The 18,346-nt window shown below is 37.1% G+C and overlaps 1 protein-coding gene across 12 annotated transcripts in view; it reads right to left on the reverse strand.

The window, feature by feature from the left end:
* The window catches only part of SORBS2 (sorbin and SH3 domain containing 2), a 142,823-nt gene that overhangs the window by 75,863 nt on the left and 48,614 nt on the right, over positions 1-18,346 (reverse strand). For 6 of the 12 annotated variants that reach the window (XM_046940865.1, XM_040699934.2, XM_046940861.1 and 3 more), the window contains one exon: positions 84-133. The exons of 5 other annotated variants lie outside the window; for them this stretch is intronic. In XM_046940865.1, coding sequence (XP_046796821.1) covers positions 84-93 — 10 coding nt within the window. In that variant the 5' untranslated portion in view covers positions 94-133. Of the gene's footprint in view, positions 1-83; positions 134-16,242; positions 17,693-18,346 lie in introns of all 12 variants that reach the window. One more of the 12 variants, XM_046940860.1, reaches the window with a different exon arrangement.

Genomic DNA, 18,346 nt, shown 5'->3' on the forward strand with positions numbered 1-18,346 from the left:
TGAACTTTTAAATTAATCTGGGATCTTCTCTGCCTTCTAAACAACACATACAAGTAAAGAAAAGTCTCACAGAAGCAGCATACCTGTGTTCATTTTGACACTGGTGGATTTGCTATAAAAGTCTTCGGATTTCCTGCGAAGAATAAAATGATCTATTAATTTGTACAGGACATGAATATGTGGCACAAAATGGCAGCACGACTTCTCAGGGAAGTGGAGAATCAACGTGATATAAACAACAGTCCTATTTTAATGTGGCTTTAATTAAATTGGTACTGTTTGTTCTTCCAAAGTTAAAGATGAGCTGCTGCTTCCATTATAAGCTACTCTATTTGTAAGTGTTTAGTATCTCTCTGGTAAACATTTGCTCTGGGTTAAAAAAAAAGCAGTGATCGATTTTTGGTCCTGAAACTATAAACTAAAGACGACCAGTGCAAGAATGTGTTTAAAGGCTGCTTATTCACTCTTCTGCATGAGCAAAGATGCAAAGTATAGGCCTCATCAGATATTTTTGTAGCAAAGAAAGTCATTAGATCTTTCCTCAAGGGTTTCCAAGGAGAAGATGTGTCTGTTTTCATCCAGTGATTTAACACTTTTCAACAGACAACACTAACATTCTTAATGCTGCTCACTGCATTGCTCTGCACTATGGGATATGTTTTGGCATCCGCAGGAATTCATTTCATTAGTCCCATTGGAGTCAACAGATAGGAAATCAAGTTGTTATATATTTGGTTTCCAAGCTCAGCAATGTGCTTTTTAAGGGTAGTAACGTGCATCAAAATAACACATACAAAAGCTGTATCACTTATCTAGGCATCTCAACTCCATACAGTACTTACGAACTAACAACAACAGAAAAAAGCAAAGAGAAAACCCACAACTATGGGAAAAAGCAGGACACCTTACATTGACAGGCCACTTCAGCCTACTGGTCTAAGTCCCAGAGCCAACGGGAACAGTATTTCCCATCTACTGACAGTTTGTTTCAAATTTATCTGGGGTTCAGGAATTTTAATAACTTCTCTCTCTCTCAGCCTCTTTAAGGTAATGCGGTAGCATAAAAGGATGACAAAGAGAAATGCAGAACTGGTTTCAAAGAATACCCCATTCTTACCACACGTAAGAACCACAGAGCCTGCTGCGCACTCACCAGTCTCAGCTATGTGTTACATACATGCTGCCCACTATAATTTCCTTCAGTGAGTGAGAAACACCAAAGGACAAAAAGAGTATGACCTGAAAATATCTGTTCTCCCTCTGCACTGTCCCCATCAAGCTCAGGGTAAAGCAAATAGAAAAATCACAGTTTTTAACAGCTTTGTTAAGTAAAAAAAACAAAAAAACAAAAAACAAAACGTAAACGACTCAAGGAAGTTGGAACAGTGACCCCTTCTCTAATGGAAGACGTGAGATAACTAATATTTAGTATAATTTAACAGTGACAGAATATCAAAATAAAATTTGAGCTCAGCTCAACTGGTGGACTGAATTACCCGTACCTCTGAACTGACAGTTAAATTACCATATTCTCTTGTATTCATAATGAAGCCAGATTCTACGCTGCTTGAAAAACTTACTGGTAAGCGATACTTCGTGCTGAAGTATTTGAAGAAACTATCTGAACTCTGTTGCTATTATCCAAAGTCAGTTTTTGACAAAAAGCATGTATGATAAAAAAAATGGAATAAAACCCAAACAAAAACAAACAAACAAAAAACCCAACCTACTTAAATGCTATGGAAACAGTTATCTGGCAATGAATGAAGTTTAAATCACATTCTATCTATTCCACAGCTATCAGAAAATGATCTGAAAATTTCTAGAAGAGCTTTAAAAATTAAGGCAAATTATTTCTCTCTTTTTTTTTTTCCCTACAGGTAAATAATATTTGACTGACACTTTGGATTTACATAACTGCAACAGAATATTTTTAAAGCCTCAACTTCTTACAGTGTTTTTGGGTTGCTAGAAGAGACACCATTTTCAAGCCTTCTTTTAGCCTGGAACTGAATCACTGATGGTACCACAAACAAGCAATGAAATGCAACATGATATTTATTTTCAGACCCAACAAGTACAGAACTCTTGGAACACTGTGATGCCAAAACGATTTTTAGCAGGTGGCTTCGATATATTTACAATGAAGATCGCTTAACTCTTACTGAAGTTCTAACACACTACACCCAGTTTTAGCACTTAACCTTTGTCCTCTTAAGACTTTTTCTATTCTGATTACACTGCATGGCTGAATCACAGTGAAGGACTGCAATATAAATCATCCACATTTCCACAGTAATCTCATTTTCCTATAGAAAAAAAACCAACAGCCTTGTATACCTGAAAAGTATGCATGGAAAGAAGGCTGTATAAATGGAACTGACACAAACAACAGGCTTTGCAGTTTAACTAAGTGCCACTGCTTACTTAAAATTATTTGGGATTTTCTGTTGGTAAAGAGCTAAAGGAGTGTCCAAATACTAAATGGTACTGGCAGTAGGATTCAAATGAATGCACTGAAATTAACAGCCAGATGTACAAAAGTTACGTGCTTAAACAAAAATTTGCCTGAATGAACATTAAGATTCTTACTTCAGTAAATCGGTGGAGGAGGGGAAGCAAAGGGCTTTGTTTTACATTACTGTTTCTACTTTGCTTTCTGAAAATTTTCTGAGTACATGGGTTCACAGAAAGCTCTAATCTGAGGGATGTAATGAATATTCCTCTGCAAGTATCAGACAGTTTTCATTACCAAAAGGATGCCTCACAATCAACTAAGGTATTCAACCCTTGAATGCTAAAACAGAAGGAATGCCCACAAATATAGTGCAGAGACTAAGTGCTACTGGAACATATCAGTTTGCAAAATCAACAACTGTTGATTTAGCCACCAAGCCCAGGTAGGTCTTCTACCAAATTCATACCTAATCTTAGATGATAAGATAAAGGAACACCAAGTTAGCCAGAGCGGCAAAGGAAAATTTTTCACTGAGAGAAGTTGTACATGCCCCACCCCTGGAAACATTCAAGATTGAAAGGGGCACTTGGCAGCCTGATCCAGTGTCTTATTTAGTATTTGGCAACTGCCTCCAGCAAGCAGATTGACACTAGATGACCTTGGAGGTCTCTTTCAACCTAAGCTATTCAATGACAATGGTAATTCACAGAAATGGGTCTATTAGCTTGAATTCAGCTGCAGTTACCATTGCTTTATTTTCACTAAATACATAAGATACATTGCTGTATTATTCCTTGGTAATACCTTATTTCTCGATAACATCACAAAGATTATTTCATCTCAGCAATACGTTGCACTGTGAGAGGTTACTGAGAACACTTGTGGGAATCACTGACACCAGCTCTGTTCTCCCCAAGAGACCTTGCAGCTAGTCGTGATTGCTTCTGTTCCTGATAAGTTATGAAGTGTGGGGTGCTGCGGGGAGCCATTCTGTCACACCCCTTCTGTTCCACATTTCTGTGCAGCTATAAAAAGAGTTAGTGAGAAGTCAAGTGAAGTTTATCCACCTTCAAGAACAAAAGATGCATCTCTACTATTTGCGGTTTAATTTCATTATTGACCAGATGTTAGAGCACGTACAGGTGTAAAGCAGGAGCTCTATCATCCAACCAAGCATCAGCTAAACAAATGTGATCATAGGCTTTCTGAATCAAAACCTAAATGAGCAGTAATATGTTATTATCTGCTTGCATCTCATCCAAAGAATTAACATCAGCTTTGTTAGTATCCACAGTCTGTAACTAGGTAAAGATAGAGAACATTAAAATTCAGAACATCCTTTGATAAGAAAAAGGAGAAGATATTATTTTGGAAATATGTATAAACCCTGAAAAACATCATTACAGATAAATTTCTAGCTTAATAATTTGGAAATTCTTAAATGCCACATGTAAGTATCAGCTCAAACTCTTGCAGCTTATAGGTATCTTTCATGATCTGTCTCTGACTCCGTGGCCTGGAGTGCAGACAACTTTGAAATGCCAGGTTTGTTATCTGTGTAGATAACCAGCAAGCAAACTCCAAGAAATAAGTTGTTTTCTTTCTTACACAGTTTTTGATAGACTGATGAAGAGCAAGGTGGTAATTTGCCTTGTTTGGTATATTTTGAATCAAAGTATTCAGACTATTGCTATTTTACTTCCAAAGGAAACTGGCAATGTCCAAATAAACTGTCTGAAAATACTGCTGATGAATTCTACTTAATAGTCTGAAGGAGACTCAAAGAGAAAATATTATCATACACACAACTTCCCTTTCCCAAAAGCAACAGATCTTAGTTATATTTCAGCATTCTTGGTGCTGAGTACTATGGTAAATTGTTAGTTTGATTGGCTAGAATCAACTAAACAACTTCCTCTAGTTTGCTAGGGATTAGGGATAAAATTAGGGATAAAAAACTTGAAGACATTCCAACTGTCCACAGTATCAGTAAAGGTAAATTAGGTAGGTATTTAACTTTCAGTGTAAGCCCAGTTCCCCTGTAATAAAACCCCCCAAAACTACTCAAAGCACTGAGGAATTTTCATCTTGAAAACCACAAGCAGTTCTAGTTCCCATGATCAAGAGTTCAGAGAGCATCAGGTACAAGAGAATTCATCTCAGGAGACAATGGCTAACCACCCTTTATAAACACATGAAGGGAGTGGACATAACTGAAGGAAGCAGAAGAACAATGCTGACACAAGAACAGCTATGAACTATTTGTCTTAAACCCAAGTTGAAAATCAGAAGGTAGTTTCTACTTGAGGAATCCATTAAGGTCTGAAGCATTTATCAAGACTACTGTGGTCAAAATCAAGAGCCTGAATTTGATGAATGTATGAGGAAAAGGTGACTTTCTGAAGGAAAGATAATAAATTTGATAGCACAGCATTTTCCAGGCATTTGGCTTTTTTTCCAATGTAATTTTTCCTCTGAGAATGTTATAAGTGCAAGATAAGAAGTAGTATGGCGTTCTTCTTCTCTCATGTTTCTTCATAAAACAGGAAGAAAATGAAGTAAATATTTGATGACAGAGAAAAAGTAATGAAAATATAGAGAAAAACTACATGTTTCTAATCTGAAAGTTCCTTACAGCAATTTTTGTAGTTGCATAAATCAGAGGGAAAAATTCACAGCTGCATTTTAAATTGGTATCAAGTTAGAAGTAATTACAATATAAACTTGCACATTTTCTATTACATTTTTCTAAGGATACACAAGCTTTCTAGATCGCTTTTTGGAAATACGGAAAGTTTTGACAGAAGAGGGTTTGATTAGGGCATGTCAATCATTTCATCATGATCATGCAACTTATTTTACTAAATACACTACTTAACACACATACTCAAAATTCCAATTAGGCAAATTTTTATTTCCCAGAAGATCCAAATAAAACAGGCCTTATGCAACTAATTCTCCATCTTTCTCAACACACAAATTCCAAGAATCATTAGAACTATGTTCCTATTTAAAATCCATCATGTGATAGTTAAATATGGATTCATTAGCCTTCAGGAACTACCAAACACATGACAAACATTTGCAGAATCTTGAAAAGGAATGATGAAAGTAAAACTGGCTAATTACAGGTCACTTGAATGCTTAAAGTATCATTAATCAAAGTTTCCATGTTTATACAGCATGATACACAATGCATTTCTACATGCACAAATCCCCACTTAAATATCATTCCTTCCAATAAGAATTTTTTCATGAGTCAACACCCCTCCCATTAGAATCAGTGGAAATAGTGTTCATTCATGAGAGCAAAAATCCTATTCTTTTTCCTTTTTAAATTTAGAAAAGTGCTTCCCTGGAATAGATGTAATTTTACATCTATTTAACAGAGTTAGACCAATTTATGGAGTGCTGTAAGATTCTGTAATGTATTCTTAACAATTATGCTGTAGCAACAGAATTTAGTTCCAGACTTTTTAACATGCTCATAAATACAAAATCTATATAACTGATTAAATTAAGCAAAATGAGATTCACTGGAATATTTTCATCCTTCTTATTTACTAAGATATATAAGTTCAATGGGATCACACGTGCAAACTCTTTACCCCTAAGTACTTAAAACTTTCAGACAATTTTGTCAAAGTTTGACAGACAGCCAGAGGCCTAAACAAAATTACAGTTTACTCTTCTGCAAGGAATTCTCAGAAAGAATACAGGTGTTATCGAAGCCAAATGGGTGATCTATCCTAGATCATGTCAGGAAGAAAGATTACAAGCTGTATATGGATAGTTGCACATACCTTATGACCTTTGCTACGAATCAAACAAGTAAAAGTACAACTTGTTAGAAATCAGATAACGTTCAAAAATTACAAAGGAGGAGATCACGCTGACGTGAGCCAAAGAGCCATAAAATGTGAAATGATAATCAGGATACTTTCGTTATGAAGCAAAATAGGAGCAGATTTATTCACTGTTGAACTGAAAAGACACCAATTTTGCTGCTCAGTGAACTACTGGTAGCCTTTCAATCTGCATACTGACATACATCAAACTAATTGCAGAAAGATCAAGCAACAGTTAAGTGGCAATGAGTTTAAACGCAAACAAGTAAGACTCATCCAGAGTCACAGCTGCCTTTTGGGACAGTAATTCCTTTCAGCTTCTGTTAATGTTCACACTAAATGACTCAGCATTAAATGCTTCAAAGTAACTCAAATGCTGTAAACTTTGTTCTTCCCTATGTGCTATAACAAGTGCCTTATATCCTGCTGTTAGTCTCATTAACTCTTACCATGTTTGGCTACTTCTGAAGAATCTTAGCACTCCTTATCATAACTGAGGGCCCATCAGAGACTTAGTTCTACAAAAGATACTTAGTAGCAGCAAGACTACTGCTCACAACACACAGTAAACTTGCATATGACACATGAAGAATAGATCAGCTTTGCAACCTTTTGTTTACGTGTTTTCCTGATGCTGTATTTTGCACTTTTCCAGGATACACAACCATCATTTTTCATTTCAAATAGCTTCAACCCTCCTTCTCCATACAATGCACGTAAAACAACACACTCTCTATTGTTTAAGCATCACTGTTAGACAGTTGAGGGAAGTGATCATAGGCTGGTGTGACCGCACCATGAGTTCTGTGTGCAATTTGGGTGCACACAGGAAGGATACAAAATTAATAGAGAGCATCCAAAAGAGGGCTGCGAAGATGGTGAAGGGACTACAGGGTAAGACATACGAGGAGCAGCTGAGGTTCCTTGGTTTGTTCAGCCCAGAGAAGAGGAGACTGAGGGGTGGCCTCATGGTAGCCTACAGCTTCTCACAGGGAGTGGAGGGTCAGCGCTGAGCTCTGCTCTCTGTGAAAATGACAAGGCCTGAGAGGATGGCATGGAGCTATGTCAGGGGAGGGTCAGGTTGGATGCTAGGGAAAGGCTCTTCACCAGAGAGTGGTGGGCGTGGAACAGGCTGCCCAGGGCTGTGGGCACAGCATCAAGCTGCTGAAATTCAATAAGCATTTGGGAAATGCTCTCAGACATAGAATTTGTTCCTGTGAGGAATCAGGAGTTGGACTTCAAATGATCACTGTGGGTCCCCTCCAGTTTGTGATAGTCCGTGATTCTGTGGTTTACAACACCAATACATGTGCTGTACTTGGACTGTTTTAATAACTAACAAAGTCCAACATACTTCAATAAAACAAAAAGCTGCATTTTTTTTCCTAGGATAAATAATCAGGGAAAGAACTACCGACAGTTATAATTAGTAGCACAGTTAAACTCACATTATTATGAACTGCTAATACCAACTACCTGTACCTGCTAACTGAATTTCAGAAGTTATGGAGATTTGGTTCACATTTGCTTATCTTTCTCTCTCCCTCTCAATTTTTAACAGTCCACCAACACACCTAAGGTCTCTGCTGTTTAACTCATCCTCTGCTGACCCTGGAGCAAGCCAGAAATAGCATAACAATAAAACTCATAGGTTTAGAGAAGAGAGCATACAGAATGCTCAATCTTTACAGAAACTAAAATAAATATATTTAATTGAGAAAAAAATACAGTATTTGAGAGAAACAGCCAAGAAATAGAACAAGGAAGCACAAAAGGAACCTGACAGATGCTGTCTGATACCTGAGGAGTTAACAAGACTGAAATGTGAGTGTGACTCTGCAAAGTAACTTGAAATACACTTAAGAACATAAAGGAATTATATAGTATGTCTTCTCCACATGCCTTTCATGTAATTGCACCATACATTTGTATTAGATTGCCAATCCAATTTATTCAAGTATATTGGTGAGAGAATTCCACTATTGAGTCAGTTGTCTGGCAATTTTAATTCCAGAAGTAGACTACTCTGGCATTCTAGAGGAATTCAGGGGTAACAGCAGATTTAGACCACAAAGCAGGAGTCACTGAGGTAACCTATAAAACCTGAGTACCTTGGACAAGAAAAATAAATAAAAAAATTAAAAAAAAAAAAAAAATCAGGCTTTGAAAGGGAAATGGAATCTGCCCATACAGTGGGAGAGAGCCTGGCAGCCCCTTGACTGATGGTTATCAAAAGCTGTTGTTGAAAACCACTCATGGGAAAAGGTCCCATCATCTCAGAACTGTCCAGTGACCAACTAAACAAAAAGACCAAGAAAACAAAGGATGTTTATGTTCCCATTTACTGTAAATTAAGATCTGTTTATGGAAAGGGGTTTCATGTAATGGCTGAATTATTAAACTTACAGTCATTCTCAGATAGACATGGTTTTACATACCAATTAAATCTATTTGTATACCTAAGAAGAAAAATCAGTAGCGAACATGCTTATTTTTATTTCCAATCATATATTAATATTAATAATTAATGTTAATATTCCAATTGTTTTTCTGTTAATTTTTCAGTGACATTTCAAGGACAGAACTGAACCATTTTGTCAAACAGTCTTACATGGTCCAAGGCTTCATTAGGGCAGGTGCCATATGGCATAGCAGCCTATCTTCTATAACAGAGCACCAACATTTGGCTTCTATACCTGGTTCTGCTCTTGACTTCCAAAATATCATTTTAGCTTTATCAGTTTAGCTTTCTCTTCCCCTTGTTTGTAACTTCAGGGACTGACTCACTCCACAGACATACCAGGATGAGATCTTAGTCTCTGCTAAGATGCAGCCTTTCCCCAGTAGGTAGATGTACCAACCAATGTTGATTCCCTCAACTTTTTTCATTTCTCTCTCTCTCTCTTTTTTTTTTTAAAGGTTTTCCTAAATGTTCAAACTCAAAGTCTAAATTTTTGTTAACCATACCTGCCCATCCCTTTGATCACTGGGCAAATAGTAGCGGCTAAGAACAACCATTTGCTAGGAGAAGGCATTAAAGAATTGATAATAGTGCAAAAATTCTACAACCACAAAACTGTTCCGACATTATTGAAATAAAATCATAGCATAAACAGAATTTTGAAAATATGTCCCAAGATTATTACTGTTACAGTTTTTCAGTTAAGAGTTTAAGAGTAAGCATAACTATGCGGTATATGGTTTCTACCATACAAATTGTTTGGTTTTATGGATAACAATTGTTACCTATTCTACTTTATAGATACTATATTTACTTCCTGCAAGTAACATTCATTTCTGTAAGAGTTGAATTTACATTTATCAAGTTTAACTTTATTAATTAAAGAATTGATTTTCCCTCTCAGTTTTCCCCAAGAATTACAGACATATTTTTAGCAATAGGGCAAAATACTAAATTATTTAGTTAAATATTTTGATATTAATAATGCTATTTCACTACTGATTGCTCAGTTCATGTTTTTATATGTACCTTATATGAATGTACTACTCTGATACTAGATTTTCCAGTGTGGGGATAAAACATTATCATGTGACACTCACTCCTGCTATTCATACAAATCTTAAAGGAGAAAAAACTGCTCAGTGTTTTGGTTCAGCATTCCAGACAGTGAAGGTCAGAGACAAGATGATTCCTTATCAGCACAAGATAGTCTCTTCTCAGTTCTGTCTGTATAACAACAATAGGCTGAATAATAAATGATCCTATGAGTCACGTCATATAGATGTTACCTCAAGAACATTTAAATGGAATTCTGAGTCTCAAAGAAGACTAAATACACTGACCACACACATTCTGTGAAATGAAAATACTTGTCTCTAACCTGGCATAACCCTCCATTTTTTCCAGTGAGAAAATATATGAGAACATGCGTATACATATATACATACACCCACATACCTCTATCTTTTGCCTGCAGTCTACAGATACAATAATTAAAAAACTGTAATTTAAGAACTATAATGATGTAATATAAAAATTTGATTGCTTTAAACACAATTAATTTGCCTGTGTATAGAAAGAATTATGTTCTTCCTGTCAGGAGCTATGTGATAGTGAACCTAATGGTAAGCCCAGCAAGTAGCCCCAAACCTCACTTATAACTTAATTTTCCTCGAGGCTTATATTAAATGTTGATCACTAGAACAGATATGCATTTCACCACAATTGTTTTGGCTCAGAAAGCTACCTGGAAACAAATTTAGTAACTTTGAGTGACTGAATTAAAGATTATTTGGGTCCATTTTATCAAAATACATTCACAACATGGATAGTGCTAATCAAACTCCACCTTTGCATCAACTGTGGACATGCGTGCCAAGCACTTCCCCAGATCTAGGCTGAGACTGGTGCTGGGCATGCAGCAACTGAGGAACAAAGTTTGGAATCACTGGGGAGGAGGACAGAAAGCCTGCACAGTACTGCAGAGCATGGCCAGACAGCATTGTAAATGCTGTCAGCCGTACACAGCTGGGAGCTTCCTGTGGTAATGCACAACGTCAATACCTCAGGAACTGCACGGGCAAGGACACAAACTAGAACTTGTATTCCATCTCACTCATCTCTGCTATCACACATACTGGTCAGCAAGTGAGAAGGATCACAGGGCTCTACAGCAGGGTACTTTCATTCCTTCCTATTACTGTATCCCATGAGAAGATCCAGCTTGTGTTCTGGATGAGGCAACAGCTTTGCAGAAACAGTATGATATGAAACCATTGAAGTAACCGCATCCAAACAGAGAGGTAGATTTAATTCCAGCATCTCTTACTCTCAGCCTTTATAACAGCAGCATAAGTGTTTCTCATGCCATCATTTAGCTTTTTTTCCTCCTATAAGATGGAAAAGGTGGACCTGCACAGACACCTGAATCACTTACCTATAAACACTAATTGCTAATGAAGTTAGGCAACTGCAGTAAGCTTTCAGCTTAAATTCTCAGTCCCAGATTCCTTTCTAGACAGTCTTACTTTTGTCTGTTGAACTTGCTTAGATGCCTGTGTTCCTGTAACTGCCCTCCAAACATAACTCCCCCTTCCCCTGCCACAGGCTATTTGTCACAGTCCAGTGCTCTTATTCCCTCAGTTTTCAAGCCAAGCAGTCTTTTCCCCTTCAAAACCATTCTACTGGGGGTCTGAAAGAATAGCAAACACAGTTACCTTAGTTTCAAGTTAGATCTAGCATTCTCTGCAATAGCAATTATATGAATTACACTCAGAAGCATTCAATACTCAAGTCTAATTTTCTGTTCATGTGCAATGAGGACAGATCTCCAGATATTCTGACTTTGCTAAATCTCTACTCAGCACCCACAAGCAGATTTTTCAAACGCATACAATTTTTTAAAAAGGAGGTAGAAAACAGGAATCTTCCATTGACTTTTAGTGGGTTTAGTACTTGTCTTCAATGTAATGTGACTTCAAGGTTATCAGATGTACCTGCAGCAGTAGCAGTTACTCTAACCCTGCCACAAGTGCTATTCAGGGCTCCATTGTTCTGCATTGTAAGCATCACTCAACTAATTCATGGAGTGCTAGCACACGAGATAGTATCTGTTACAGGAAAACTCATAGATCAGTTACATGCCTTGTTATAATACCAGCTATTCAACCTAATCGAGTGCAGTGTGAATAACAAAGAGGATAGATAATGTAAGGGAACATCACAGAATATTTTCCTTTATGAACTACTCTTTGGTTTACTTAATTATTAAAATTAAATCCACACATTAATCTGTTGTATGCAACTTTTTCATACTATTTTTACAGCATTTTTTTTTAAATTGGCAACAATAAGTGCCATTCCTGTAGCAGATGTTCTCAGTTCCCACACACTTAATTATAGTTTTATAACTACAGTCACCTACCCTACAGTGCATTGTAATGCGCTGTTTCAAAGGCCTCTTGCTCACTACATTCTGCTGCTACTTAGAGCACCACTGATTTGAGCTGTACACCAACTCACACCCACGTCATGAGGAGGTAGGCTTCAACTTTAACAGGTACTTCACGTGAGCCTGCACTAACAGCCATAATGGCACACTTTGTTTAAAAACGTTCAGATAAAGAAATTATCATTATGTTAGATCACATTACATAATTTTTATTAATACACCAGTCTACAACTTTGAGCAATTTTTGCTCTGAAGAGAAATTTCAAATAGCTTGAAAAATGAAAATTTAACTGGAAACAAATCAAATTTTAAGCAAAGTAGGCTTAGAAAAATGAATAAGTTTACTCTGAACTTTTTCCAGGTTAAAATTGATTACAAGTCATGCATTTTAATTTTAGTTGTTTTTAATCAATTTTATCGTCTAAAATATGCCATAATTCTTCATGTGAAAAAAACAAAACAAAAAAGAAACCCCAAACAAAACCCAACAAAACAGTAGCCTGAATTTTAGAGTTGCATAGCACAGTCAACAGATAACAGAATGATAACTGCCAACTGCACAACACATCTGTAGGCTGGGCCCATAGCTTTTCCAGTTGCTTTCATTCCATAATGTATGAAAACCAGGTTTTTCAAACAAGCTTCTGTAGTCTGACACCTTCTTTCAGCTCACCTGTGAGGAAACTCATGTGCATTTTGACAGCAAGGTACACTGGGTGCTCTAGCAGCTCCAGCTCACTGAGATGCTCCCCAGTGCTCCAATGCCAGGGTTCTCAAGCTGAAGCAGAGCCCAGCAATCCTAATGGCACAGTGGCTTTCAGCTACTGGTGTCAGATTATCTTCAGGAGTAATGTGGAGATCTGTAAAGATGACTGTGTGAATGGGATGATCCCAGGAGTGGTGAGTGCAAAAATGTACTTTAAATTCAAGTGTACTTTAAATTCAAGTCATTATATTCAAGAGAAAAGAAGATGACTGGAAGAGAGACAACATGAGGAAAAAGATAGTGGCAAGGAAAGTTTTTTGAATATACTGGAAAAATTTCCCAGCAGTGGTCCTAAAAAGAAGATAAATTGTTGAGTGTCTTTTAAAAACCTATGGGCTATGTCTATGAAAATAGAGTAACTGTAGAACTCATCAATAAGTTGTACATCTACTTTTTATGATTTTGTATTTAGTAGCAACACTATTTAGAATCTGTTTTTTCCTCAATCATTCAATTCTATAAATGCATTTTTGAACTTTACTTGCACTTATAAATATGTAAGTATTCACTTGAAGCAGTCAGATAGATCTGTACAGCTATTGCACAGCAGATGGACAGAGAAGTAAGCTCTTGATCTTAGGTGAAATACAACTGCAGAACGGATCCCCTCACGCACCTTCAGTGTAAGGATCATGCCTACAGAATGTATACATTGCCCTTGAAAAAATATCAGAGAATCTGAAGAACTTACGGTTCTCTCCTTTATAAGTCAGTGAAGGCAACAACAGCCAAGACTATCAAGAACATAAAATAACTCAAAGGAGGCATTCTTAAGAATGACAGATTTGTAAAATGCTCTTATGATAAGGCCAGAGAATTTACTGTATATCCTGAACTTGCAGAAAGCAAACCAGTCACCGTTAACCCATAAAAACTTTAAGGTGCAAAATGAAGTTTTACATAAATTGTTTTAGGGAAAAGCAGTCTTTATGTAAACAAATACTTCCCCTTCCTTATGCTAGTATTTATTTAGTGCCAGTTCATGATGTTTTGATTTATTTATCATTCTCACAATAACAAAGTCTGCAATTTTCAAATGCTATGTTAAAGATGCAGTAGCAGATATGGCAAAGCCCTCTGTGGATATCTAAGGCAAGCTATAAGCTTGGATCTATGTTCTAATGCCAGATTGCTTCATACTGACCAGCTGAATGACATCAGCATGAACAAGAAGAAGAGTGGAAGATCAGGCTTTATCATTATATCAGCAATGAATTATTAACTGGGGCTGCGGCATCCAAAAATCACTGAATTTGCTATAAATGAATCAGAAAATGCTTCTGAATCTTGAACCAGAACTACAGCTTTAAAAGAATGGGTATCTGCTCCTGTCCTTGGCGTTCTAATTTTATACTGAGCATGTCACTCACAACCTCAGTGCTGGCTGACAAATACAGAGTAGGCAGCAAGAAAGACGAAAATATGTACCTTGGTCATATCCTCCATCACAATTCAGTGGCTGTAGAAGTAAGGCAGCTGTTACCCTGTTTCTAGCGATTATTAGGAAAATCTCTTCTAAATGTGTGTACTTGGACAAAAGCTGGCCAGTCATGTATAACAACTCTTCACTTCCATGAGCATAGAGAACTAAGCGCTGCACGCTAAATTCCTCCAAGGAGAAACTCTGCACACAGTGTAGGTACATAACACCAAAGACCTCTATATTCTGCTTAAAATGAAAGGAAATAGTGCTTAAACTTGATGTCCTCAGAAGTTTTGCAAAAAATCAACCTCATTTATGTGGTACTCAATCAATACTTAAATGAGTCGACTGAAAAGGGAGTCCTTAGTATTAACAAAAGCCTATTAGTATTAACAAAAAGCCTATTAGTATTAACAAAAAAAACCTATTTGAATAATATTAGTAATAAGAAAGTCTTACACATGAACCATTTTCTTTAAGCTTCCCATAATTTTGTTTGTCCACTAACTTCCATTCTCAGAAACAGCAAAGAATGCAAATACTTCCTGCTATTTCCTCAGTTGTTATAAGCTAGTGCAGTTCAACTGGGGTCAGTGGTGCCCTTTTGCACATTAGCTTAGGATCCAACCCCTTATGCACATTTACTCCTAACATGTTTCAGATGAAAAAGCCTTGTGTGTAAACAGAAATGGCATGTTACAGAACTTCTCTCACCACTTATGACACCAAACATAGCATGGGTTTTCTCGTTCTCTAATTTAAGCCTTAAGAGCCTATGCAAATACGAACTCATTCTACACAAGTGATCTATGAATATCCACCAAACTGCATGGCTACAGTTCATGTAAACCACAATTTGTAACAGCCTGTCTACATTAAATGGAAGACAATATATGTTGTTATATTGCCATATAGTAAACGGAAAATGACAGAACAATGACAGAAGTTCTAACTGCACCTACAGAAAGCAGATGCAGGATGTGTCTAAATGCTGCATTTGCCTGGGGAACCACTCAAGCAGATACAGGCTGTTCAGTGGCTCTAAAATAATTTTTGGGTTTTGTCATTTTTGGTTTGTCAAAAATAAATTTATAAAGGACTTGATGTACATGTATTAGACTAGCTCAATCTTCTCCCATTACAGTAGTAATAGTACAGAAGTACTATTTCCATAATGGCAAATGTGTGTAACAACTTCCTGACTTCGCTGCATGAACACAGCCTGCTTTAAAGATGATGCATTTTTGTTTGTGCTATCTCGAAACAATGTGACATATCCCTCCTTTTTCCCCACCAAACATAGAATTCTGCAATTAAGGAAATATAAGAGAGTAAATGAATTAATTCTGAACTGAATGCACTGAGCGCAGCTGTAAAAGTAGGCACTTGAAACAAGCAAGACTCCTGCATTTCTCTTCTCAGTAAACTTCCATGCTCTGAAAACTGGATTATAGCCACTTGTTTTAAGAACCTCACCTCTAACTTTTAATACACAAATTCACTCTTTTTAAGAGCTAGGTGTTATCAGAATAACTAGAAATCTGTTTCTGGCGTAGAGGATTTCATTCGTAAAGATATTGTTTTAGTGACATAACCAATACCATTTGCAAATAAACAGCACTTTTGTCAAGCTGTGTTCCAAGGCACAGGAAGATGAAAATTTCCCTGTCCCACTGATCTCAATTTCTTATCTGAGGAAACTTGCATACTACACGAGCTGATAAACTATTTAAGAACACTGTGTTGTTGTTTTTTCCCCCCAAAACTCTTGCATCTTCCATGAAGCTAGAGGACGCTAAGAAACATGAAACAAAGTCATTCAAAAGCAGTCCTACCTTTTCTTGTAAAAAGTCAGCATCACAGGACTGAGTTTGTAATACATCCCCACCACAGCAAGGCTATCAAACCATTTGATTTGCTTGCCAAAACATTAGTGTAGGTGAATAAAAAGCCAAATTGTAGTGAACAGCCACCCTCAAACACCTCTTGGCTGACTGCTTAGCAACTATTTTGTTACACACAGTTTTGCTCGTATGACTCACACAGAGAGAGGACAGGCATTAACGCTGATAACTGGGCTGTTTTCAGACACTACTGTTGTCACTGTTCACGCAGCAGATTTCCTTGAAGTATGACAGCAGGAAACAAATATGGGTGTAGCTGGACAGGCACGCATTGTTTTGAACTTCCACTGGATGCAGAGTTACCGTGTCGTGTAGAGGTCAGCACAGTCACAGAGTCTCTCTTGCTGAGCAGTGGTATCCCAGCTGCTTATTTGGTTCATCCTTACAGCTCCTGTCACTGTTTTCAGGCAGATGCAGGAAGTATTTAACAACAGAGGCAGGTTGGCAGTAGCTTTATGAGAGACATTTTGTTTGCTTTGCTTTTGAAGAGACTTTTAAATAGGTGTACAAGAGGAGCCTGGAAAATTCTTCCCAGGGGAAAAAAAAGAGGTAATTCTGTAACATGAGCTAACTTTCAGTAGTCACATGGGACAGTGTGGTGCATACACTAACAAAATCCTCTCTGTATTACTTTAGACTGCTAAGGCTTCTGTTAAGCAAATTACCCACCAAGGATCTCAGAGAAAATTAACCACATTGTTTTAGGGTACCTGGATTCCTTCATCAAAGTCAGAACAGGGAATTGCTGTGACCTTTGACAGAACCTGTCATTTTACCATATATATGAAACAAAATATTCTACAGAAGAGCAGGAGAAAATGCTTGCCAGAAATTGTATTGAACTTTCTGAAATTTTATATACTTTTTTTCTTGCAAAAGACAGGTTACTACACTTGTAAGTTTGGCTCTTTATTCAAAAATAAACATTCTTTGTAACTAAGTGCAGCTGTTTTTTTTTTTCACTAGTCACGAGGCACCTTGGCAATTGTACCAAATGCAACTTAAAGCTCACTGAGGCCATCAGACTAGGGGAAATAGCTGCAGAAGGGGAGATATCTCTCCCAAACATGGAAGGAATTGGTCTCATAATGTTCCCTGCACCAGGGATGAACAGCTCCATGCAGCACACAGACTGGGGAACTCTGCAGAAGAGGATCTGGGAGTTGTGCTGAACTTCAGGCAGCACACCTCAACAGCAATAAAGGCAAACTCCAGAGGGACTATGTTAATTAGCAAGAGCATCGCCAGCAGGTAAAGAGAAGTGATAGCTTTGCTCACCTCATAGAAATATGTGACTGTTGTTGAGTGTTTCACCTTTCATTGAAGGCATGGAGTCCAAACAATTTGAGATTAATGATTTTGCAAAGTTGAACCCATTGAACTGCAGAAGTAAAATACCTTTACTACTGTTATTTCAATTTTAGATGCTCAGTGAGTATATCTGTAAGTATCTCTGCTTTGAGCATACAGGCCAGCTTCAATTACACTTCAAAAAGGTCTTTCATCATATAAGTAATTTATCAAACAGGTAAAGCATGCACTTTTTGCTATGAAGAAATTATTCAATAACTGTGTAAGAATAGGCACACCACTCATCTAGACATCAAGATCCCCCCCTCATTTGTGCTGTGGCACAACACATTTACCTTCACAACCTCATTAAAATTTTAAGACAATTAATAGAAGGTGGAGCAGAAGTGGCATTAAACATTATTTGGATACCCAGATGGAGCAAGACACCTGGCTTATCTGATGACTATGAAGAGAGCTGCTGATTTGACAGAAATATCAATGTGCATAATGCCAAACAAACAAACCCTCAAAAAAGCAGGTTAATTAGCAAGGAGGGAAATGCAAAAGAAGAATTGATTGGAGAATGAAAAAAAATGAAAACAAAGCAAATGTTATGTAGAAAGAATACAGAGGACATAGCAACGGAGAAAAGGAGTAAAAGTACAATGATTTCCAGACCACATATTTGTTTTTTAGCAAGATCACTTCATTACCTTTTAATCCTACCACATTTATTCTCCTA

The sequence above is a fragment of the Gallus gallus genome, chromosome 4, assembly GCF_016699485.2.
Source record: "Gallus gallus isolate bGalGal1 chromosome 4, bGalGal1.mat.broiler.GRCg7b, whole genome shotgun sequence".
Classification (NCBI taxonomy): Eukaryota; Metazoa; Chordata; class Aves; order Galliformes; family Phasianidae; genus Gallus; species Gallus gallus.